A 25,785-nucleotide genomic window follows, 5' to 3' on the forward strand; every position below is an offset into this window, starting at 1 on the left:
TTTCTGCAGGGGAAGATGGACAGAACACTGGCACTGTTGCAGAACGCAGATCCTGCTGATCCCTCCCCCGACTCCTCAGAGCTCATCCAGCTGGAAGGTAAAACCGGAACCAACTTTCTCACCAATCTGTCCACACGTTTGTTGACGTCTCTAAGCTAATTGTTAGATTTTAAAATTTCTTGGTTTTTATCCCCGTCTGTGCTCTGAATAAACAGGTGCATGTGAACAGATGAACCCACTGATTGACGAGAAGCTACAGGAAATTGACAGGTACTGAGCCAAACACAGTGTGATGGAACATTTCAAGGAACCTCAGCCTATGATTTACCACAGTTCAACATGAAGGCTTCCTTCTGTCACTAACAAGGAACTGAAAACAATCAGGCTTTCTTCACCATGCAGCTTTATTGTCACTATGAGAGAGAATGTCTTTACCCTTTTCCTATGTAAAACAAGAGAAGGGGGGGGGCATGTATTTCGCCTTATCTGAAACATAACAATCCCTGCCCAGTTGGGGCAAGTTTGTGGCCATACCTGCCTGTCATTGCTTGATATTTTCACATCTCAGAAGCTAAGCAAGGCCAGGTTAGTACTTGGATAAGAGACCACTGAGAATACTGGGTGCCACAGTGGGGTGAGAGTTGGCCGATGGCACAGTATGGCAGCCTCACTTCCCAGGGCAGCTGTGGCTACAATAGTAGCTTACCACCACTGTGTGTGGAGTGAAAGAATAATGCAATGTAAAGCGCTTTGTGTTTCTGTGATTAGCGTTTTATAAAATCCAATGCCAAGGTTTTCACCAGGAATTTTTCACAGCATAGGAGGATTGCGTGGCATACGAGGGAGCACCACTGGCACGGAAAATTTAGAAATGTATAATTGTCAGAGGGCCAAATTTAGTGAAGTAAAGCTAAAGTTGGGGTTTTTTTGTTGTTGTTGTTGTTGTTCCTGCCTTACTTTAAAGCTAAAAGTTATTAGATGAATGTAGTTAGTTAGTCATGCTTGGTATAGGTTCTTCACTAATAAATACTCACACTCTATAAACAAGAAATAAGATTTTATTCAAAAGACTGATTCAAAGACACACTTTTCAAATTTAAATGAGGTATTATATGGTATTTACTATATATAATGTACCATATGGTAAATGAGGTATTATATTACCTGCAGTAATATTGGAACGCACGCACACAGTAGAGCTTTAATCTGGCCAAAAAAAGAATAGACCTGGCCCGAACCCTTTTGACCAGAATGAAGTCGTATTTACATCCGTGCGTTCGCATGTGGAACAATCGGTTGCGAGTTAGAAATATGACGAACAGCTAAAACCCTATCTCCCGGTTGAAGTGCACTGTTTATATTGGATGGTTATTACGGATACAAAGTGGAGGATCACACAGGCAGCATAGGGGGCAGCTAAGTGACTACTGGGGTCTTCAGGTAAAGACGAGTGCATTCAAGCAAATTATTATAGTATTATATAGTGCAGCTGATGTATGCGTTTCTCGGTTATGCAGATTAAAAAGAGAATTTAAGCAACGTTTGCATGCCTGGAAGTCCCTTTTGTGTCCAAGTGTGCAACAATTATTACAACAGTACTGATTAAAAAAAAAAAAAAAACAACAGAAAATCCAACCTATGTGGCTGAAAACTGAACGCAGGGGGACGCCATTGCTGAATGGCTTATTATTATTATTATTATTACTATTATTATTAATAAGAGTTTTCACCCATTTGAATGATTTGCAGGAATCATTCAGAGCTGTCCGAGTTAAACGTGAAGGTTTTGGAGGCTCTGGAGCTTTACAACAAGCTGATGAACGAGGCTCCTTACCACTCGGCTTACTCAAAGATGCAGTCACAGTACGCACAGACCAACTCTGCTGTGCCAATGCAGGTAAGAAACAAACATATCACACTTGAGTTTTATCAAGATGATACTTGGCTGATGAAGCAGTTTATTCTGCTGCTCAGACGTAACCTTTCTGAGGTCATGATATTCAAGTTTGTTATTTTGGAGTTATGATTGATCTGTCCATCTCCCCACAGAATTGTAGAGAAACGGTTCATCTCACTAAGCAAGCACATGCCAGAGTATTTAATCTATTTTCTGCTCAGTGTTGTAATACACAGCCTGGGTGTTTTTGCACCTGCATGAAGATCTATACCTTGATCTGTCATAGTATTTTAAGTGTATTCACCTGAAGTTATAAACTGATGAACCATTGTCATTATTTTTAATTTAAAGCTATGATAACCTGGTTTGTTTTTCATTAAATCGTCCTCCTCCCTCTGTTCAGGGCTACCATGGACAGCCTCCTCTCTCATACCTACCATCAGCCATGTCCCAGATCTCTCCTGCTCAGCATTATTCTCTTCCCAGTGACCAGCCTGGACCGCTGCACTCACTGCCCCCCCACATGTCAGCCCCACCCACTAGCCAAACCGCCCATGGTCCTTACATGAGGTGAGTAAAACGCTGTGACAGTAAACCCATACACTGACTTCTGATTTTACGGGGGTTTGATTCAACATTGAATTCCTATTACAAAAACATTGCTAGAAGCTGCTTTCTATAGGAAGCTAGTCATCCTCAACCCCAAGCTTCTTTTTTTTTTTTTTGTTTTTTACAAAAGATTTTTATATTCAATCTAAAAACATTTATCTGTAATATGTTCATAATTATTTTTAAAAGAATACATCAAAGACATTTGCTTATTTCTTTAGGTATTTTAGCATTCTTTCTAATGTTTACCAAGTCCTAGACAATTGGCTTAGAAACATATCTCATTTGTTTCAATTTTTTTGAAATTGTGCATTAGATTTCAAGCATATGTTTGTTTGTAGAAACTAAGGCGAATGATTAACCTTAATCGCATTGATATTGAGGTTTTCACTACTGCGATAACCTAACCTCAGATGCTGAGGTTTTTTCTCCATCAATCAGAGATGGTTACAGAACACAAGCTTGTATGCATTGAGGCGAGTCTCTGAGTGCCCTATAAAATCCACGTAAACGGAATCTTTTGTTGAATGAGGATAGAATCAGGTTGAAATTACATTTTTTTATGCAGAAATGTCCTCCCCACTCTCATCCTGGCTGCTTCAAACACCGTTTAAGCCACCTGAAAAAAACTGTAAAAAAAAACTACGCAAATCATCACTGACCAGTGCCCGCTTAACTTTCACGTGTCTGTGAAGCTCCGTCCGTTTCTCGTGTAGCGCTGCTGTGCTCCGTGAAAACATGATCAGCTTTAATCAGTTTTACCTGCTCAGAGCGTTTAAACAACATCTCATTAGAGCTACAGAAGATCTGTGGATAAAGTTGTTCTATTGTTGTGGACGAGACCATCGATGCCAGGATTGTAGAGTCTGAAACATCAAAGGTTAATGATAACTTCTGATGCATCCTTGCATCCATTTATTTTTGTCTAATCATTATGGTCTGGAATGATGTTGTCAGGATCATTTAAATTACCGTAGGTAAATTTAAATTAAGTTGATCAAAACTTAATCATTAAACCTGCTCAGATTCAGTAAATCATTGAGGGGAATTTGGGTGACAATAATGCTGTTCTTTATATACCGTGGCTCGGGTGGTAGTGGGTCGTCTTCTGATCGAGAGGTTGGGGGTTCGAGCCCAGTACCTGACTATGTGTCGAAGTGTCCTTGGGCAAGACACTGAACCCTAAGTTGCTCCCAGTGGTCGACTAGCGCCTTGCATGGCAGTCCTGTCCCATTGGTGTGTGAATGTGAGAGTGATTGGGTGAATGAGCTGATATGTAAAGCGCTTTGAGACTGCTTCAGTGTGGTGATAAAGTCCTATATAAATCAAGTCCATTTACCATTTATATAACATTTATAATTAAAAAGTAGCAGACAGAATAATCCATGTCAGTACAACTTATACTTACCTTTTAATTGTATTTTACTCATTATTTTAAATTACATTTTTATTTTTGACATGCATTTTTGTTTAATTATAGTTTTCTTTTTTATTAGTACTAGTACAGTGCCCATCGGAAGTATGTATTCATATTGTGGGAGCTTTAGTAGAGTTGTCAATTATAGCCAAATGAGTATGTGTTTGAAGGTTGGATGTACAAAGAGGTGTACATACTCTGTACTCTGTAATGTCATAAAGGGGTTTATTTGTGGGTGCAATGTAAAATAGCGTGTGCGATTTTCCTGGTTTAATTCTATGGGACATGTGCATGATAAATTGATAAAGTTTGCACCAGTGCTGCGGTTTAGGTAGAATCTGATAAAAGACACAAATTTGTACAAATAAAACTATTCTTTTAGCATTTAACATTTCTTAGTGCAGGGGTGCTTATCTTCCATGGTTAGTAATCAATATACAAACAAATGTAACTTAGCGAGCAGACTGAGAATAACTTCATCTATAAATCATGTGTGTGGCTCACACTTCCAGAGGAAACATGGTGTGTGTGTGACTTGCTACTTCTCCGTGGGCTCACACACACGAACGCGCTTCAGTCGCGCACATGCATGCACTCAGTGGCTCACATCAGGTTGAAATTCGTGTGTCTCACGCCTAATGCGTGAGACTTGAGAGCTTTGCTTGTATATCAGTGTGAGCGCGGCTGCTCAGACGGCCCTCCCCCTCTCCGGTCTACCCCTCACTCCGGTCTAACCTGCGTTGATTCCGCCGTGATTTCAAAATAAAATGAAAATAAACATTTTAAAACGTAATCAAGAAATAAGGAACAGTCAAAAAGTATGTTTCCTCAAAAGAGAATTCCACAGGAGCTTAAAACTTGTGAAAGAGCCTTAAACTATCTTCCTCTCTTTCACTCGTGTGTCTGCTTGGCTGTGCGCGTGCACGTCTGGTGCATGCTCACGTAGCTACTCAAGCTCTTCAGCGATTGGCTCTGGCCGCACACGTGACTCTAGCTCGCCCCTGTGATTGGCTCTGGCACGCACCGGAGCGGAGCTGTGCAGTGATTGGCTCTGGGTGCACACGTGACTCTCGTGGCTCTACTTTGCTCTCGGTAGACAATTTCATGAAATTATTCATTAACTGTAGCATTACAGTACATGCGACGTTGCACAGCTTTGAACCAAGTTGCAGCTATGTAGCAAGTATGAGCTCTGTCTGATGAAGGTTGATATGTTGCAAAATATGAGAGGCTGTAGAATGTGATGTGAGCTTGTGTACAAAAAATCTACACACACGTGTGAAATAAATTTAATGTCACAAATGATGAGAAAAAATGTATAGACTGATAATTACACATAAAATTACAGCTGCAAACTTGTAATCCAACATTTATTCACGTCTTTTAATTACTTGCGTAAATGATCATTTACAACCACAACTCACCGGTTACAACTTCTCGAATCTACCGCTACAGATGCACAAACTACTTTTCTCATGTGAATCTGCGTTGCTTGAGTTTTGCCACACATTTTGTGAGATGTCTGTAGCAAAACTGATTCATGCTCGTAGAAATGGCCCCTCCCCTCTCCGCTCCCCCGTGTGTATGATTGACCAATCAGAAGCGAGGATTTGGAGTCTTTTTAGTGCAGCAGCCGGTGATATGACCGAAACAAAGTAATTTTTCTCATGTGTAAACATCAGTCTATACATCATTTGTGACATTAAATATATTTTACATTTTTTATACACAAGCTCACATCACATTCTACAAGCTCTCACATTTTGCAGCATATCTACCTTCAACTGGCTGTCCCTGAACACCAGAGATATTTGAGGCACAGACAGACACACACACTGACAGACGGACAGAGATTCCTTGCTTTTATAGATAGATTTATTTAGTTTCCTCACAGTACAACTTATGTTTTCCTTATAATTGTATCTTACTTTATTTTTGACAGACATTTTTGTTTATTTATAGGTTTTTTATTTATTAGTATTTATTTAGTTTCCTCAGGAGTTAAAAAGTAATATTTTCTGAAAAAATTGATTAATATTCCTAAAAAAAATTGAATTTTAAAAAATTGATGTGGAAAACACAGAATTTTGAAAAAATAAAACATACGCATTCAAATAAATGTTTTATCGAATCGCAAGGTTTTTTGTCAAAATCGTGCAGCCCTAGTAGAAACAACACAGTTTGTTCATAAGAACAAGAGCTAATACTGAAAAAATTCTGTAATATGATCACCTCATTGTTCCCTATTAAACCAGTGGGATCAGAGAGGATTTAGTGTCTATTGTTGGTACTCCAGGTAGAATGTGACATAGGAGCACAGCTGCTAAAAAAACACTCAAATAATCCTCACAACTATAAAAACTGTATGTTTCTCACCTCATGCTCCCATTTGGTGCTTGCACTTTCTTCACAGCAGCAGCATTAACACTCAGTACATGAGCCAAACTGCCGGAGCGCCTTACCCGCCGCAGGTGGGCGGAGCTATGGATATGTCAGCCTATCACAGCTCCAGCCTGCCTCCTGTGTCCTACCCAACCACCGCTTCGTCTCACCAGGCTGCTCAGCAGCAGCAGGCCTTTTATCATCAACCTCTGCTGTAACAGACTCACAGCCCACCTGCGACGCACACACACACACGCCCTCCTGATATTTCAGGTGTGTGTTCACTTTATGTGTAAGAATGGGTATCTGAGGCTTTTGGTGTAGGATTCATAGTTTGGCATTCTTCTTGCTGTTGATATAAGAGAGGTGAGCATACCTGAGGTCTGCTGGACTCACCGGTCACAAAGACTTAAAGCAGTAGCAGAGTTTTCTCCTGTGCTCTTCTACATCAGCGCAGAGTGAAAGCAAAGCTGATTTTCATGAACAATGCAGGATACTAATAAGAAACGGCAATGGGAGAGATTGTTCAAAGAGCGGTCATCACCTAGAGCCACTATTCATATTTCATACTTTTAGCTCAAAGTCACTCCTACACAGTTATATGATTGAGCTGATAAACAACTCACCCCATGCTTTTGCCAGTAAATAATTGTTTTTGACTCAGTAAAACTGCTATTTAGTTCTTTAGTTTTTTCAGTTTGCACTGGCAGAGTTTCTGTGGCTTTACAGGGAAATCAGTAAAAAAAAAAAAAAGAAAAACACGAGTGAACGTAATCAACCTAATACAGGCTTTTATTTTCCTCTATTACTACTATTGTTATTCTCAGAACTCTAACATATCTCTAATGACTTAACGTGTGAGGTAGATGATAAAAAAGACTGAACTGCTTGACAGGATAGTAAGCATTGAAGCTACTGTTTCCTCCCACAGTTCATGAACTTGTGTGTGGGACTGACTGTGAGTGCTGCGATGGACTGGGAACATGTTCAGAGTGTCATCATCCTGATGCCCTGAATTGGCAACATTAGGTTTACTCGATAAGAGTGTGTGTGCAAGTCAACTGCACCACAGTGAACACTCAGCATGTTGTGCTGTCAGGTTAACATGTCTGTTTCTACGGTCACCCACAGGTGCCGTGCACAACAAGCACGTGCATTTGCAATAAAATCCATGCAATGGCTGCAGTGTTTTTTGTTCTCGTATCCAACGAGAGTCAAGGATTGGATCATCTTCTGATTGTTTAGTGATGAATCGGTGACTGAACCAAACATGGTGTGGAAACAGAGCTTCTCATTACAGAACAAACATTTGTTAAACTAACATTCAATCACATTTATACTCAAATTAGGTTTTTTATTCAAGGAAGCATCACCAAAATGTTCACCTATCATTTCAGGGTGAAATGATAGGTGTGTATTGTTTTGAGTGTCCTCTCGGTTGAAGCGTCATTTGGTTTTTGGCTTCTCTTCATTCTCTTTCTGGCAGTAAATCCATGTTTTATGCAAATGCTGAGATGATCAACTTGTGCATAGATTCTCAGTGTCCTTACCTATGTTGTGATTCTAGAGTGGACTTTTTGTTTTGAATGAAAATAGAACACAATATATTAAAAAAAAATGTTGAGAAAGGAATGAAGTATTGTTTAAAACCTACTGCTTATGACATTGCTTTAAAAAAAAAACAGCGACTTTCACAGAAGAGTCTGTATTTCCTGTAAAATGTTTTATTTTAAAATCACTGTATATTAGTTGTAAAATACACAGATTGGTAATTGGTTTTGCACCTTAGTCATGTAAACATGTTTACCACTGAATGCCTTGTTTTATGTAGAAATTCAAACAATTGCCTGAGCTTGGACATCGTGTCTCAGCTTTCTCTGGATATGTATAATTCTGTATATTTAAAAGTCTCCCAAGTAAAGTTACTTTATTCAAGATTTTAAAACTGCTTTTGTAATTGAGCAAAACTTATAAGATTCTTTGAAATTAAAAGAAGAAAAACTTGGATCAAGAGTCTGTCTTTTTTTTTTCCTCCTCTCGACTCTTTTGGCTCTGCTTAGTTAATTACATTTCTACAATTAAAAGCAACATGATGGAAATAGCAGATCTTCACTTACAGTAATTATCCCTCTGTGCACCCAGCAGACATGATTTATTAATTAGTCTTTTTTTATGGCTTTCTGCTCGTTTTGAGGAATTCAGATGAAACCTGTGCTTTTAAAGTTATATTTTAAGGCTGCTTTTCCAAACATCACAGAGGCACTTGAAGAGAAATGGTTCTCCACGGACATGCTGAGTCACCGTCTGTGAGCGGCACAGTGGGCATCTCCGTCTGCTGAGGAAGGCTCATTGATCATCTGTTTGTCCAGGAGAGTGCTGCCCTCTTTTCTTTTCAGGGCCCATCAACTGCTGCAATGGCAGGGAATGACTACATTACTGGTCGTTTCGATCCACTTCAATTATTCTGACAAAGGCAGGGGGCTGAAATTGGCTTTAATGCATCAGCATCTTTTTGCAATGTGCAAGTGTCAGCCTTCATTAACTGCTTGACTAATTTTGATCAGGGTTAATTTCATGAATAATAATTGTCATAAAAACACTTGCAGTAATTAAAATCGAACAAAGACTGAATGAAACAAAAGAGTTCTCAGAGAGCGCAAACCTCCGCCAAGTGCCAAATATCTTCATTACCAAATATTCAGTTATCTGGATCAGTGATTCTGATCACAATACAAGATCATTCACACTTTAAAGGCTTTGAAGACATTTCCATCCTCAATAACTATACAGGGGTTAAAATCTAGAAAATGTCTATTTTTACAGTTGCCGTATGGACAACCCCCGGTGCTATTGGTTACCGAAGTACAAGTACGTAGCGTCTTAGGGTTAGCGTTAGCTTATAGCCCTGTATCGTAACAAATTTTAGGGTTAGGTTTTGGGTAAGGTTTAGTCTAAGTCACATGACCTAAACTGGCCAAATAGTGGCGCTGCGTACGGATAGAATGTTGATATATTGATACGGTAACCACACGGATAGCCACAAAAAAAATGGGGTGTGCCCATAGATTTTAGGCAGCACACCCCATTTTTTTATTGCAATGAAACACCCAATCTGGATCTTATCCAGATAAAACAGTCAACTTTAATAAGTATCAGTTAATTATGACTCAATATGACATTTCACTGATCATGAGAGATAGGATATTTTGAATCATATATTGATTTGGATTACCTCACAAATTTCATGGATTTTTCCATATCGTAAGTTCTATCTTTGGTTAAAAGTTTGTTAAAATTAATGTATTATTTTTTTGTATTCAATAAATGCCGGTGAAAATATTACCTCCTTGGCAGATGTCAATATACTCACTAAAATCATGACAAGGAGAGTCCGTCGTCCAATCAGTGGCTAATTTTGAGGTAGTATAAATTCTAAGTAAAGGGACATTCTGCTAAACAGTCAGAAATAATGTATTTTGGATATTATGACATAAAAATATGCGATAAATAGTGGAAGCATGCCATTCTAATCTAAATAACAGCTTTAAATGCCACCCATCAACAGTTGCACTAACAAGGATGTTTATGGTTTTGTGTTCAAAATTAAACAAAACTAAAAGAATTATATATATACAGTATGTATATATATTTTTTTATTTTTTTTTTATTTTTAATCATACTGCATTCTGATCTACAGCAACAAATGAACCTGCCAGTCCAGAAGTAGAATTACAGTCCTGTATGTTTAAGTTGTATGTTGCAGATGGCCTGATAATGAGATATACATAGCAATCCTGGAGCAGGGAAATAAATTATTATATTATGAAGGATCTTATGTAAACACCATTGTGGGGACACTCACACTGTCTCTGTTTGCATTTGTTTTGGCAGAGACAGATTCAGAGTCTGGCCAGCTTTGATGGTGACATATGGCCAGTGAACAGGCTTGCTTTGTAGCTGATGTGACTTCTAAAAAGTAAACATGTAACTTTATTATTAAAGTTTACCCAAAGCCACCATGTTGCCATGGGAATAGATAAAATCCACTTTAATTTTGGTAAGACCTTAAGTGATTTTTTTTCATCGTTTTCATAATGAAGGATTAAAGATAATTCATGCGATGAAAGGCTCGTAGAAGGCCATGTTGTCTTAAGAGTGTAATTTATCACACACAGGCTACAGTCCGTACAAGAAGATTCCATAGTGTACAGAATGATTTAGTTTACAGTGGTACATAGTGCACCACTTTGACTTTGTCATCTTTTTTCATGCAAGATTCATATTCAAATAATGTTGCCTGAAAAAAAGAAAATAAATCCAACTGAATGAAAATTATAATGAATAATAAATAAATAAAAAAAAGATTATTCTTTTTCAAATTAAAACACCACACATAATCTCAAACAACTGTATTCTATACTTTTACTTTCTCAAATATAAATCTAGTTAAAATGAAATAAAATGCAGTCACTTGTCACTTTTGTGCACTTGTCCTGGCTACTCGTAACTCAGTATACCAAAAATGATCAAAAACTGATGAAAAAAATAAATAAAAATGGGTGACACGTTAATAAGATTTATCCATGAGGCTGACATTACGATGTCATTAGCATGAATACGGTGTCATAAAGGCTGTCATTAGGTGTTGTTCGCTAAATTATGACACCTTTGGAGCTATGTTGGCATTTTTTGGGTTAGGTGGAGGGATGAAGTGGGGTTAGGGTAACGAACAACACTTAATGACAGCCTTCATGACACCTTATTCATGCTGAAAATGACAGGTGTCATGTCATAATAATAACAGACTTTGACAGCATAATGTCAACATTTATGTATAAAACTTCAAGTAAAGTGTTACAAAAGAATGTCTCTGGGGTACCCAGAAATGTGTGGGTCACGACCCAAAAAAGGGTTGGGAACCACTGTTTTAATGACATGGGTGAATCATTGAGTCTGATCAAAAACAAAATAGTCCATGCTTTAAAGAGGGAGTCTTATTGTTATTATGGGTGAAATTATCCTTCCATCCTGATAGTATTCGATACATTATGTAACTTGGGTCAGTAAATGTTCACTTGGCGTTGTATGGCAGCTGTTTTACCGATTTGCTGCCTTGTCTTTGAACGCACCACGTTTAAAGCCCTTATGATGATGATGATGATGATGAGGAAGAGGAGGAGGAGGAGTGGGGGTTGAAGCCCACAGTGGACTGTCGACTACAGACCGTCACAAACTGAGCATCTCTGAGCAGCTGCTGTCAGTTTTCTCCCTTTTCTCCACATTTCCTCCTCCTGCTGGAGGAACTCATTTCCAAGGTGGAGCCGCCGGTTCACTGCCCGCCTTCGGAGCGTCAGCCTCCGCCCTGGACCGATGAACTGGCGGAGATGTCCCGGCACATCTACAACCGAGAGAGGGCCGTGTTCCAGGTAGGAGCCTCGGGCTGCAGTCTGCATGATGCATCCTCAACTTTACATGTTAACACGCACTGATAACATCTATTCATCTGATTTAAAATCACAAGTTTAATGTGTTTTTATACTTTAGTTTTTCCCCCCCGCGCCTCACGTGACGCACAACTTAGTTTAATCAATCTAGTTTTATTTAGAATTATTTTTGTTTTATATTTTTTGCTTTTCTTCTCTGGACTATTTTCCTCATGTACCTTATATTAGGAACATATTGAATATACTATTAAATTATTGTAAATCTCATGTTATTCTGTCTGCTCCCTGTTTTTTTTTTTTTTTTTTTTTTTTTTTTGTACTCATTATTTTTGTAAACCCATTTTGTCTAATTGTATGCTTTATCAAAATGCATTTGATTTCCAATAAAACTCGATTTATCTGATTTAATCTAATTTCACACTGTACATCTCATCAAGTTTGCCTATTATTCTTTTTCCATTTCTAATTATTATTATATCAGAAATCACTCAATTTTACATTTACAGCTTGATCTCTTTTTTATCTTTACAGATATTGGAAATAATACAATATATTTGTCACTATATATTTGGTTACTGTTGGTCAAACTGATGTACAGCTCCTGCAGCAGAGCGAGGCTCTGATTCATCAAAAAAATGGACATTTATTAACCATTTCTCTGATGGAGCTCCATGATGTATGAAATGACATTCACGTGTGATTGTAGTTTAAAAAACAAACAAATAAGTAACAAAACGGTGTGTGTTTGTTATAATGAACGTGATAAATAATCCATTGAATCCCTGCAACAAAAGATCTTCATCTTTTTATTCTGATAACAAATAATGCAATTTTTCCTTATGTAAGAAGAGCTGCTACTTCAACTGCTGCTATGACGTGTCCGTATATATATATATATATATATATATATATATATATATATATATATATATATATATATATATATATATATGTGTGTGTGTGTGTGTGTGTGTGTGTACAAATGGACAAACTCCTCTTGGTCAAACTTAAATGTTGCTGAAAGAGCAATTTTTTAAATCTTTGACAGCTGCTGAAGGATTGCTTTGTCTCCCTAATAAAATAATTCAAGTGTGAAACAGGACATGCTGTATTACACAGTTAAATCCTTAATGAGACAATACAATGAATACATACATTATACTAACTCTTATAGAAGGTTATGATGGCACATTAAAAGCTTAGACTTTATCATTAACCTACCTAAGGTTCACGTGACACTCTAAGAGAAAGTGACAAATGTGTGAATGCTGCAGCACAGCCATGTTGGTTTTGATTTATTGGCCAGGGATTTTGGTGCATTTCTGAAATGAGGTCACAGCTGAGGACCAGAACCAGCTGGAAAGGAACCACATGAACCCCATAGGTGGCTGTTTTAATGGAGGCACATGGAAAAAGGTGCCCTTGAGTTTCAGTCAGAGAGGATCTACAGATGAACATTAGGAACAAAATATATCAAACAAACACAAAAAAAAAAAAAACCAGGATATCATTCTCTGTTTTGGTTTCCCCAGGCTAACCGAGGAACCTACTCCAGACGCAGTCGACTTAAGAGATCTGACGGCAGCACAACCTCCACCAGCTTCATCCTCAGACAGGTATCGTCACCAGCATCATTGTTTACCTTCTCTGTAAATGCCGCAACCAATACGGCGCAATTAGATTTCTTGGTCTCCTTTGCCGAGGATGCTGAAACCCATTAAAATAATGATAACATTATTATATAACCTTGATAAAGTTACTTTTGAGCCACATTTGGCTGAATTAGAACAACCAAGTTTTGTTACCAGGCATAACTAATCAAATATCATATAATCAGTAACAAGAACAGTCATAGTGAACTGTTTTCCATTGGAGTTTGCTATGTTGTGCCCTGCCTGGGCTCTAGCATCCTTCCTCCTGACAATCAAAAAACTAGTAAATTCATCCGATCTCAAGTTTGTTGGTTTTAGAAGTGGAATTTACTTACAATTTAGATTAAATCAAGGTAAGTGTATTGCTATAGAGCTTTATGCATCAGAAAATGAATGCGCTTGCCAATAAAATGTAATTCTACTAATCTTGCTCTAAAGCTTCGCAACCTGCAAGTCCTTTAAATCGCTGGGAACGAAAATAAATCACTGGAATGCTGCAGTACCAGATGGGCTCTTTATTTACCAAGCAAAGCTTCTAGAAACAGTGGCAGAATGTGTTTTTAAAATGTCGGCTCGTGATATGGGAGCCTTTGGTGTGGAAAGTGTGAAAATAACTTAAGTCACATCCTTTAGAGCAGGGGTCTGCAACCTGCGGCTCTGGAGCCTCATGTGGCTCTTTGACTCTTTTGCAATGGCTCCCTATAGCTTTAAAAAAAACCTATTGAAATAAAGAGTTGTTATTTTCCAACAGAGGCTATTATTGATTAATGACAAATAAAATCAAGATTTAACAATTTGTTAACCTAAAGATAAATCACATTGTGCAATGACTCAGCACCTTCCTACTTCACTTCCTGCAACATCTACAGACCATCAACTTTCCTGCACCTGTGGCTAATCTTAAGTTTTAAATCCCTGGTAAATAACTAAACCAACAAAAACACTAATCTGGAAGAAAATAGAGATTTTAATAGTGTGGGGACGGATTCATTTAACCACCAATGTGCAGGTTAAATATGCATGTTTTATGTGTGGCAAGAAATGAGAAATTAGCATGTGTTGATCACATGATCATGTGTAATCAAACTTCAAGTTACTTTTTGTAGCCCTTTAAATACATTCACTAAAAATAATCTTCTTTATATAACATTGTGTTCATGTAAACTGAGATGTGTAAGAATTTGAAGATACAAGATACTGTTTAGTTGTTATTTCTTGATGTTAATTTATTTCATTTTATTTTAATTTGTTTTTAAGTTGCCATTTACATGATCAATATAAATCAAATCATGAAATCAAACATTATTCTATGTCATTTTAACTGTATAGAATTTCATTCACTGTATTGTCTTCATTGAGAAGGTTTTTTTCCGGCTCCAGGAGGACTTTAATCCAGGTGAGATGAGGCAAAATGGCTCCTTTGAGAGTAAAGGTTGCAGATCCCTGCTTTAGAGGAAAAAGGTCATTTTTAATGGTAATGTTAATGTAATGAATTAACCCAAGATGTGTGCATTGAATTAATACAGGAGGTGGGAGGTGTAATGATTTTGGGGGTGAGTTGTCTATAGAAATTTCAGATGACATTAAAGTCCCTTCTCGAGTTTATTCAGCTTCAAGCTTCAATCAGTTAATTTTCAGCCTGAAAGTAACAAAACTAGCAGTAATGCAAGTGCAATTTGAATTCTGGCCTCTGCTGTTCCTATCTGCATTTTGCTCCATCACACATGAAGTGCTCACCTTATTCCCCCTGACACTACTTAGAATAATACGATGTGACATCTGAACAAATCAGGTTGGAGATCGTGTGTGCAGGTGTGCTAACAAGAGCATCCGACAACTTGTCAAACAATAGTCAGTTATGATTTATGAGTATGACAGTGTTGCTGCTTGGATTTGGTGTCTGTTAATGTTATGGGGCGACCGTGGCCCTTTGGTCCAGTAACCAAAGGATTGGGGGTTTGAATCCTGCTCTATTGTCATTGTGTCCATGGGCAAAGCACTACCCACATTGCCTCGTATGAATGAGTATGAATTATGCATGAATGTTGGTGGCAGCCACACTTCTGTCAGTATCCCCCAGGGCAGCTGTGGCTACATTGTAGCTTACCACCACCGGCATGACTGATGTGAGTGACTGATTTGAATGAATAATGGTTTTTGTAACGCGCCTTGAGTTTCCTATATAAGTACCTATATAAATCCAAGCCATTATTATTATTATTATTATTATTATTATTATTATTATTATTATTATTATTATTATTATTAATAATAATAATAATAATAATAATAATGTCGATGTTTGTTAGCAAGATATATCACAAATTTCTGAACGGATTAAAATGAAATGAAATTAATTGAATAAAAAGCATGGTTATTTCTCCAACTGCAATTTCTTTTGTCTTTTTTTTCTTTCCAGAACACCGTAGTGTGTCGTTATTGTAAGCCTATTATTGTATACGGTATAGTATTAACTCTGTCTATCGTCACACTACTCCAGTTTACTGAACTGGTCTTGTAAATACAGGTAATATAAAATTTGCAAGTGAAATATATGGTACGACAGTATAGCAAAGGACCAGATCGTGAAAAATACAGTACAATTTCATTAAGCAGACACTTTTATCCAAAGCGACCTACAACATAAGCAGCTAGGGTTAACATCCCACAGTCATGGTCCAGGTTGGACTGGTGACCCTCCAATTACAAGCCCTTGCGTCTACTCCTTTACTCCTATCAGTCACTTGCTGATTGCTGCATACAGTGTAATGGCACATTCACACCAAATGCGTCCAAAGCGTCAACAGCATCAGATTTACATAGACAATATATGGTGGACACTCTTCTAGGGAGCATCAGAGGTCCCGCTGCGTGTCCCATGCCTCCTGTGTGGCGCGTTTTAAAGCTTTTCGCGCGGTGGACACAGCGCGTTTTGAGATTTCAAGCTTTTGACGTGCGTCCGGCGCCTCCAACGGGGCCGACGCTGGAGTTGGGATTGTTGAACTTTTGGGGAAGATCGCGGCGCGTCGACCAATCAGGAGTTTTCCCCAACCGTGACGTATTCAGAATAATGAGGAAAAAAAACACTAGCCGGAAACAGATGGACAGGCACTTTTCTGCTTTTCCTGCTAGGAGATGCGAGCGCAGATGCGGGTCAACTGAGCACGGGAGAGACAAAAGTTGCACTGACGTCCAAGCGCAGCTCTGTTGAATCCAGAAACAGCGCCGAGGCACAAATGAAGCAAGCAATTCTCTCGACAATGTAGAGCCGATGAACGGGAGACGGAGGTGGCGTGTTCAGCAAGGACCTCCAAACTTCATTCTCTATTCAACCACACTTCTTTATAGCCCTCTAACATCACAGTCCACACAGTGAGTCACACCAAAATACATCCAACCAGAAACACCGCCTTCTCAAAACAATAATGTTCCCCACCACTTCACAGTCACTGGGTGAATTATGAACATATGAACTTATCGCCACAATATCATTCATTGTATGAACACCACCGGTAACAGAGAAGCCCCTCCCCTTGACCCGTGCTCTTCCCAACTTGTTTGAACGCGGGTCCAGAGCGTCTTTGACGCTGGTGACAAGCGTACTGATTCAATGAGCACAAGCGTCCAACTACAGGCATGAGGCATTATTTTAACGCTCGAAACGCGTTTGGTGTGAACCACTTTTGCTGTCAAAACTGGCCCTGACTCTCACACAGTTTGTCTCAAATGCCAATGAAGTGGGACGGCGTTGCTGTAGAGATGACCTCGAGAGTTAGTTGGCAGAGCCGGGTCCAGGTGTACATGGAAAGTGAGGGAGAGGTCAGAGCGTCGTATCAACATTCTATCCTTGAAGAGTTTGAAGAGAGGAAAAACTGACAGGCTGTTCATTCACAGGGCGCCGAATGAGAATAGAGAAGGTGTTTTGAGACGGGTTAGCCATAACATGACTGCCAGCCCTACTATTCCTAGTCAATTCAGTAATGCAATAGTGTGGCCATTTCCTGTAAAACAAACTATCCACTCTTAAAGTTCCACGGTGGAATGCATCTGAGAGTGTTCAGAGAATTTTGCTCCTTTCGTTGATGACTGTGGCTTCCAATAGTGCTGCCAACATAATCCAGTTTTGCGATGAATCAGGAAAATGCCAAATCCATTCAACAGAAGACAAGATATCATGAATTCCAATCTGGTGTTTGGCGTCTTCCACATCCTCAGGACTTGCTAATGTGAACTCTCCAATTGCCCGTCCTTCTAGTAGAGAGATTTGACCAAAAGCGAAGAAAGACCAGATAATCAATTCCATGATTAGATTCAGGATGGGATGCTGATAGAGGCTCCTGTTAGATTAAAACAAAACAAAAACAAGACAAAGAGCAGCAAGCAGGAAAAAAAGGGCGCAAGGGGACAATAGCGTCCTTCTCCTCTGAGTGCAAGTAGGAAGAAGCACCATTTCCTCGATCACAGGTGTCCAAACTTGATGCTGCCTTAGAGGCTCTTTTGCAAGATGAAACCTTTAGTATATTCAATTGTGTAGGAATAGGAGTAGGAAAGCATCTAAAACCTCCTGGATTGCTACCTTCCAGGACAAAGCATTAATACCCCTGAGGTTAACCCACACTGATGGTTCTCACATGCATATTTGATCATTGGCCAGCCATGACACAGTCACTACTTTGCTGCTTTTCCTTCCGCTGACTTGCCTCGATTTTATTACCGTTTAAATATGTGGGGTTTGAAACCAATCAAATAAATGGTAAACCTCCCAACTGGCTACACTGATGACAGTTTACCATGACCACCTGCACGATCTGGCCCAGTTGTCTAGAAGAAAGAAACAGAAATACACCACAGATAAAATTAGACAAAATTTTAAAAAGGGGGAAATATTCAGAGGTTAAACAGCACATAGAAAACCAAAGTGGGATGTATTCACACATTTCTTGTTCACCCCTGCTCTTAATTGCACACTGGCAGATATCTGTGCCACCCCCGCTATGATTGGTGTCATCATTGGCTTAAGCGTCATCAGGTGAGAAGAGGAGCTGAGGATACACTTTGATTCCCACGTGTATCCATAGTAACAGCCTCCTTTAACAACAGGGGTCATTCCCTGAGACTTGATTTACAGAAACCACTCCACCTCCCTCTCCAGGCAGTGACTAGAAATGCAGACAGCCTTACATGGAACATACGTAATGACTCATGTGACCTTCCCTCACTGAACACTTTCTTTACTTCGACTTCATCTCTATTCTTTTTTTTTTCACAATTTGTTTATTGACTTTTTCTTTGTAATAGGATGAACAACAACAACCCTCCCTCCCTCCCTCCCATCCTCAGCAAGACAAGCTCATCGGCAAAAAGAAAGAACAATAATTATAATAATAATAAAATGAAATCACATAAAAAAGTCTGATCATAGTTAAGAAGGAATATACAGAAAAAAATAATAAAATGAAATAAAAATTAATTAAAAAAAATACATTAATGAATTATGAAAAAAGAAAAGCTTAACTAGAGTTAAAGTAGCAAATCACAGGCCTTCCTGTTACGATGTTGGTGGTTGCAGCAACCCTTTTTTAGTCGCAGGATGTTGTACGTTTAGATCATCCATAAAGTGTAAGAAAAGAGTCCACATTTCATAAAATCCCTCAGCTTTGCCTCTGGCTATATAAGTCACTTTGTTGTGGACTTCAGGAGAGCGCACACTCAGCATCCTCCTCTGGACATCAACAGTGTTGCTGTGGAGAGTGTGAGCAGCACCAAGTTCCTGGGTGTGCACATCACGGACACGGAGGACTTCTCCTGGGCCACCAACACCACCTCACTAGCCAAGAAACCTCAACAGCGCCTTTACTTCCTCCGCAAACTGAGAAGAGCCAGAGCCCCCGCCCCCATCATGTGCACCTCCTACAGAGGAACCATGGAGAGCATCCAATCCAGCTACATTACTGTGTCCCTCCAGCGCATAGTGAGAGCAGCTGAGAAGGTTCTTGGTTCCTCTTTCCTTCCCTCCAGAACATTTACAGCACCCGTCTCACCTGCATAGCCCTCTGGATTGTGGGTAACCCCACCCACCCACTACACAGCCTTTTCAGTCTGCTGTCATCTGGGAGGAGGCTGCAAAGTCAGTAAGAAATCTCAACTCTCTCCGTGTACTGCACCCTCCCCCTGCACACAATAACTTTGGAATAACCCTCTCCAATAGAACTCACGTTTACACCAGCCACTTTATGACTGCCCTGCACTACTGTAATATATCATAGTTATATTTATATATATTTATTTTCATATTCATATCTGCACTCTCAATGTAAATATTGTAAATACTTGTTGTTGTCCTGTCTTTATAATTTATATGTTCTACATTGTCATTTTTTTGTGTTTGTGAATGTGTGGCAGCGAGACAAACAGTAATTTCAAATCTTCACATGTTTTGTACATGTTGTGGATTCAACAATAAAGCTGACTTTGACTTCTAATGCTAGAGTGGAAGATATTTCCTTAATTCACTGACTGCTATTAGGTCCCTCAACATCTTTCCACTTTAAAGCAATCACAAGTTTGGCTTGCAACAGACAGACATTGATAAGTTTCCATTTATATTTTGCAGAGAAGCCTTCACGGTAAATATGGAGTAAACAACTTCATCTCCATTCTTTGTTGTTTTACATCCTCATGTAGAGAACAAAAGCGCAGATTTAGCGATAAAAGTGCTGAAATAGTTTACAGGCCATTTTATATATTTTCATACAAAGCTATGGCTACGTCCGAATAGTCCCTCCTATCTCCTTTCCTATCCACTTTTCCATAACCCTGTGGATGACATCACGGGGTTAAGGAAAGGCATTAGGAGAGGAGTTAGGAAACAGCTTCTACGTTTGTTTTGACACTCAGACCTATTTCAACTAGGTGACGTAATAATCTGACAGCCGCGAAGATTAGTGACATCTGTCGAGGTGAAAAACTACAAATTTCCGAAAATGCCGCAGATATAATCTCAAAAATCATAAGGTTTAACTTTAAATCGAAGGCTACAGGCTACGAGGAAAAAAGTCACCTTCCACTCACTAATATGAAATGATGTTGAATAAAACAATGTGGCTAAAAAAGTCTGATTTCTTATTCTTGAACCACAGAGTGTCTGTTTTATGTCAGTTATAATCTGATAATATGTCTTACATATAAAAAGATGTGAGTTTTAATTTATTTAAGTTGTTCAAGACATATTATTGCATTGAACTTGCATGATCTCCGTTACTTGTCAGTGCTCGGGTGTGCGTGTCCCTTTAATGTTGTCGCCGCAAGAAATTGTGGGTCAGCATTACCTTGTCTCTTTGGTAAAGGATGCATCAGTGTTTCCTATACTAAAGGAGGTAAAAAAAGGAAGCACTGAGCCTCTTTTCTGAGCTTAAAGAGAACTCGGACGTTCTTTATCATGCCACCACTTAAACCCTTCCGGGGGTGAAGGAACATTGGATAGTAAAGGAGATAGGAGGGACTATCGGACGCAGCCTATGAGTTAGTTATCAAACAATCACTTGTATAAAGTCTTAAAAGACTCCCACATTTTTTCTGTTTGACAATATTTGTGTGTGTGTGTGTGTGTGTGTGTGTGTGTGTGTGTGTGTGTGTGTGTGTGTGTGTGTTTGTGTGTGTGTGTGTGTGTGTGTGTGTGTGTGTGTGTGTGGTTGTGTGTGTGTGTGCGTGTGTGTGTGTGTGTGTGTGTATATGTGCGTGTGCATGTGTGTGCATGCATGCATGCGTGTTGTACCATGCTTTTCAGACTATTTCAGTTGCCATTGGCACCAGCACTGCTGTGATCTAATCTTACAGCCTGTTCATAAATTTGGCTAAATCAATTTGCTCATATTTATTTGAAAAAGGCTCCATGGCATCTTCAAATGTGACAGAAAAGATAACTATTAGAATCTTTGAAAACTGTGTTTTCTAAGTAAAACTCAGAGAAAGTGGCTGGTTGTGTCCAAAGAGAGTGAATTCACAACAAATGGAGCTAAATGAAGTGTTTGTAACATCTTTTAATAAAATTTCCAAGGTATGAGGGATGATTCTGAGTCACTGCTGAGATGAGGAGCTATGAGGTGGCTCTGTCACAGAGAGGTGCTGTGTAAAGCCAATTCTCACAGATGGAGCACCAAACATCCAAAATGCACCACTCACATGGACAAATGTTTGTTTGTGGATGCCTGATCAGCCTGTGAGCTTCATGATAAGAGAACACAAAATGTGGGCAGATGTTTGCTCTGCAATCCTGAGTGACAGCAGCATTGAAATGGCCAAAACATGGAAACCTTCATATTGATTTGAATTCAACTAATTGAAGATTTTGTTGTCCAAAGACATGACTGTTGGGTTATTGGAGTCTCTGATTTCCCGTAGAAGTGAATGAGTGTGTGGGTGGTTATCTGTCTGTGTGTATGTTTGCCCTGTGATGGACTGGAGCTCTGTTCATGGTGTACCCACGACCCTGAAAAGGAGCAAGGAGATTGAAAAATGGATGGATGTTCAGTGTAATCTTATTGACGTCATAGTTTTTGTCGCCTTTTTTTTTTAAAGTGACAATAACGAGACTATGACTAAAAAATAAAACACATGAATGAAAACTATGAAAATATATTGATATTTTCTTTGACGTAAAACAAAACTATAAATTTAATCAGTCACAAGGGATGAAATTCAGTAGAAATCAAGTGATCGTGTGGTTTTACCACAATGATCACATCAAATCTGTTTTCTTTTTCTTTCTTGGTTATTGGTGTGTTGCAACCAACTTGAATAGGTGCATATTGCCAGCTACTGTACATGTTTTACTTCATTACTTTAAAGCTCTTCTTCCTTGTCCATTCCTGAGAATATTACAGCTCAAAAGCCATCAAATCTGTCTGTTTATTTACAAACATAAAGACGATCACATATCAAGTTGATAAATGCTAATTAAATCTTTAAAAAAGTGCATACTATGCTTCATATTTTAGTCAACTAGATCTGGAGCAAATGTATTTTGTAGACAAAATTTTTATGTACATTTAGTTGACAAAAACTAGACCATAACTGAATTAGTGCTGATGGCTTAAATGAACTTTGATGCTTGGGGAGTGCATTCTACACACCCTTCACTGTGCAACCATTAAAAACATCAACCACTTAGTGACTGTGTTATTTCACTAACAGAACCCACATAGCATCTCATTCACCTGTCAAATTCACATCATAACCATAAATAGGGCTGGAGAAGTGGATTACTCTCTGACAACAAATACCAACCTTTGAAAATATACGACATTTATTACCTACACTAAGTTTGAGCTGATAGACATGTCAAAAGGAATAACAAGTTTGATTTTGTAGATGATCTGGCAGGTATTGTGGATACAGTTTCCAGAACAATTTTTGGGAGCATAATGTGGCTGTTTGGCTGATTCTACAGCACCACCTGCTGGTGACTTTTCTGCCTTTAAAGGGGCAGTATTATGAAAAATTCACTTTTTAATGTTTTGCTACAGTGATATACATTCCTTTAGCCTCAGTCAGAGGCCCAAAGTGAAAAAGTTCTGTTTCCTCCCTCCCTTGTTATTCCACATTTTGTAAAAAGTCAGCTTCAAATGGAAAGTGGGATTTTTCTTTTTGTGACTGCAGGGTGCCTGCTGAGCTTGCCTGCCGGTGCCGTGCCTCCACAGTGAGCACAGTGAGCGAGTTTGGGAAAATAAAAAATCAAAAAATAGTAAGTTTTTGGGGTTCTTCGAACAAATGGAGATGGGCGATAAATGCATGATATGGGACTTTTAAAAATGACTATTTCTGTGGTCAACGAGGTAAGGAGGAGAAGGAAGACTGTTAATGATTTACTGCTGCTGTAATAAACACACACGCTGAAGTAGTGTGTGTGTGTTTACACCCTACTACGGCCTGAAAACTGCCTGTTTTAGGAGCGCTCTGAAAGTGACTTTTCAGAGGGCTAAAAACCCAGAAAACAAGGGAGTTGGGGAAAATAAACCTCAATACTATGTTGTTTGGGGTTCTTAGAACAATTGGAGTTGGGGTGAAAAATAGCATTATACTGGACCTTTAAACTTGGCGGAGGTTTGCACTCTGGGTTCACTAAGATCTGAAATAAGGGGTTGTAAACCAGATGCGTCCCTAAATCTTTTGGTGGCACTGTTTGCTCACCTGCTGTGAGGAATTCACTAACATTGCAGCACTAATAGCTGCACATAAACATGGTTGAGACTGCCCTGTTTAAATGAACATTTTGCTCATTGAAAATGGGGAAATGAGTGCACAGAAGCACAAAATGACATTTGAAGAAGTTCAGTTGGAGGCGGGTGGACTTCTCTGTCTCTCTATATGCAAACATTTAATAATGTAAAAAACAAAATAAACAAAGAAAAAAGTTTTTTGTTTTTTTAAAACAGCAACTTTAAAATGATGATATTTTTTCCCCTAACTTAATGTTCCATCAGTTCCTATAACTTTGCTCTGATCAGTCCATAAAAAACAGGCAGATTTGGACCAAAACCGTCCTATTGATCTGTTGATGCCATTGATCTGAGTTAATGCAGCAACAGAGTCTGTCAATCAGCACCATTTGAAGATGATCTACTGAGCATCATCCAGCAGGTCTGAGGCCCCGGGTAGCACTCAGCTGATTCTGGACTGACGCTCCTGACATCAATGCGACACGAGAGTTTTACGATCAAAACATGGAGAGAAAGACACAGGAGTTCATTGGAGCGGTGCGTCCAGAGCGACATCCATGGAGCTCCGTGCACAACATCATCTACACCAGACTCCACACACGCCGCCTTGGGTGTCCAGCTTTTTCTCTCCCTCATACATACTTGTCTTTACTCTGCATTTTCTTATTCAGTGGCTGTTAATATTGACTATTGTTTTATTTGAAATTATTTTCTTATACTAGAAAGGTTAACTGCAGTCTTTTTTCCCATCTCCGCTGTGTTTTGTGTCAACATTTACTACAGCTGATCTCTGCGTGTGTTTGCACCTGCTTGTCAGTCGTACTATTTTCCGGTGTTGAAACAATCACCGCAAACTGTTCCAGGTTTGATGAAATGCGTTGCACCCTCTGCATTAATTTTTATGCATTTCCTCCTCCCATTTCTTTGCTCCCCTTGTGAGATCCGCCTACTTTACGAATTCATCAGAGGGAAACGCTTATGAGCACGTGGAGTGATGTTTGCACACATTTTAATACCCCTAAACCTATAGTGAGTCCGCCCCTCTGAGTGCTCATGTTTTTTTTTTCTCACAATATTTAATCTTCAGTAAAATTGAAAAACATCGCTCTTGCAAGTGCGACAGCAGCAGAAAATAATCAAACAACTTAAAAGCACACAGAGTTGGAGAATTGAAGGTTAACACACACAGACGTAATGTGACATAATGCTGACAGAGAACACAACACTAACACTATAGCATGGACAAGGAGGGGAACCTGCCTTGAAACAATGCACTATGTGTATGTGTGCATGTGTACGTGTGTGTGTGTGTGTGTGTGTGTGTGTGTGTGTGTGTGTGTGTGTGTTGTTGTGTGTGTGTGTGTGTGTGTTATTGTGTGTGTGAGATAAGACAGACATTTGTTAGGGTTTAATAATGATATTACTGATATTCGTAGTGGGACTTTCCATTTTTGCTGCTGGCAGTAAACTGAAACATGGAGGAGTCTTCTGGGATTAGAGTGACTTTCTTGATCAGTGAGCGCTCATAAAACTTGGAAAGTGAAAGTGTTTGGATGTTGAAAGTCCTTATTTACCACAGGCCTTGTTGTGTCTTGTTGTCATGGTGGTCTTTGTGTACTGTGAGCATGACAGGCACGTATCTATCTTTGTTCCCAGTTACTGGACCTGCTCCACCAGTTAGTGATTGCTCTCATTGTACCTCTTGGATGGAAATATTGCTTTAGGATGCCAATCTACCTTTGAGGATTAACTTAATATCTTCTACAAGAGGTCAAGAGAATGATTGGTGCAATTTATCACAGAACAAAAATAAATTAAGTGGATTTATTGGGTCTTTAGTTGCTTTGATAAACAGCTTCATAAAGTACATGGTTGAAAATACTCTCTATTTTATTGCAATTAATTGTGTAGCAAAATGTTTGATCATAGTTACAATTTCAATGCAAGTCAGATGACATTTTACAACATTTGATGTGAAGACTTTGCTTTTCTCCTCCTGCTGATGTTGCTTATAAAGCAGCATGCAGCTTCAAGGTCATGATCACCACTCTGTAACATTCACTGAAAATTGTTTCTTCATGTAAAGCTTGCACATTTTCTCAAACAAGGATGTCACATCTTCAAATACATTATCATTTAGAACCATACAATCATGTGGTCTTACCTT

General features: G+C 39.0%; 2 protein-coding genes across 4 annotated transcripts in view; both read left to right on the forward strand.

Moving 5' to 3' along the window:
• Positions 1–7,177, forward strand: part of stam2 (signal transducing adaptor molecule (SH3 domain and ITAM motif) 2) — a 17,847-nt gene extending 10,670 nt beyond the window's left edge. Inside the window, exons 10-14 of one of the 2 annotated variants that reach the window (XM_028435502.1) lie at positions 10–97; positions 216–270; positions 1,750–1,897; positions 2,301–2,467; positions 6,337–7,177. In XM_028435502.1, the coding sequence (XP_028291303.1) occupies positions 10–97; positions 216–270; positions 1,750–1,897; positions 2,301–2,467; positions 6,337–6,523 (645 nt within the window). In that variant the 3' untranslated portion in view covers positions 6,524–7,177. The remainder of the gene's footprint in view (positions 1–9; positions 98–215; positions 271–1,749; positions 1,898–2,300; positions 2,468–6,336) is intronic. The other variant, XM_028435503.1, reaches the window with a different exon arrangement.
• A 4,295-nt stretch (positions 7,178–11,472) lies between these two features.
• The window catches only part of cacnb4a (calcium channel, voltage-dependent, beta 4a subunit), a 46,070-nt gene continuing 31,757 nt past the window's right edge, over positions 11,473–25,785 (forward strand). For both annotated transcript variants that reach the window (XM_028435508.1, XM_028435509.1), the window contains exons 1-2: positions 11,473–11,731; positions 13,282–13,365. In XM_028435508.1, coding sequence (XP_028291309.1) covers positions 11,690–11,731; positions 13,282–13,365 — 126 coding nt within the window. In that variant the 5' untranslated portion in view covers positions 11,473–11,689. The remainder of the gene's footprint in view (positions 11,732–13,281; positions 13,366–25,785) is intronic.

This window comes from Gouania willdenowi, chromosome 21 (assembly GCF_900634775.1).
Source record: "Gouania willdenowi chromosome 21, fGouWil2.1, whole genome shotgun sequence".
In the NCBI taxonomy this organism is placed as follows: domain Eukaryota; kingdom Metazoa; phylum Chordata; class Actinopteri; order Blenniiformes; family Gobiesocidae; genus Gouania; species Gouania willdenowi.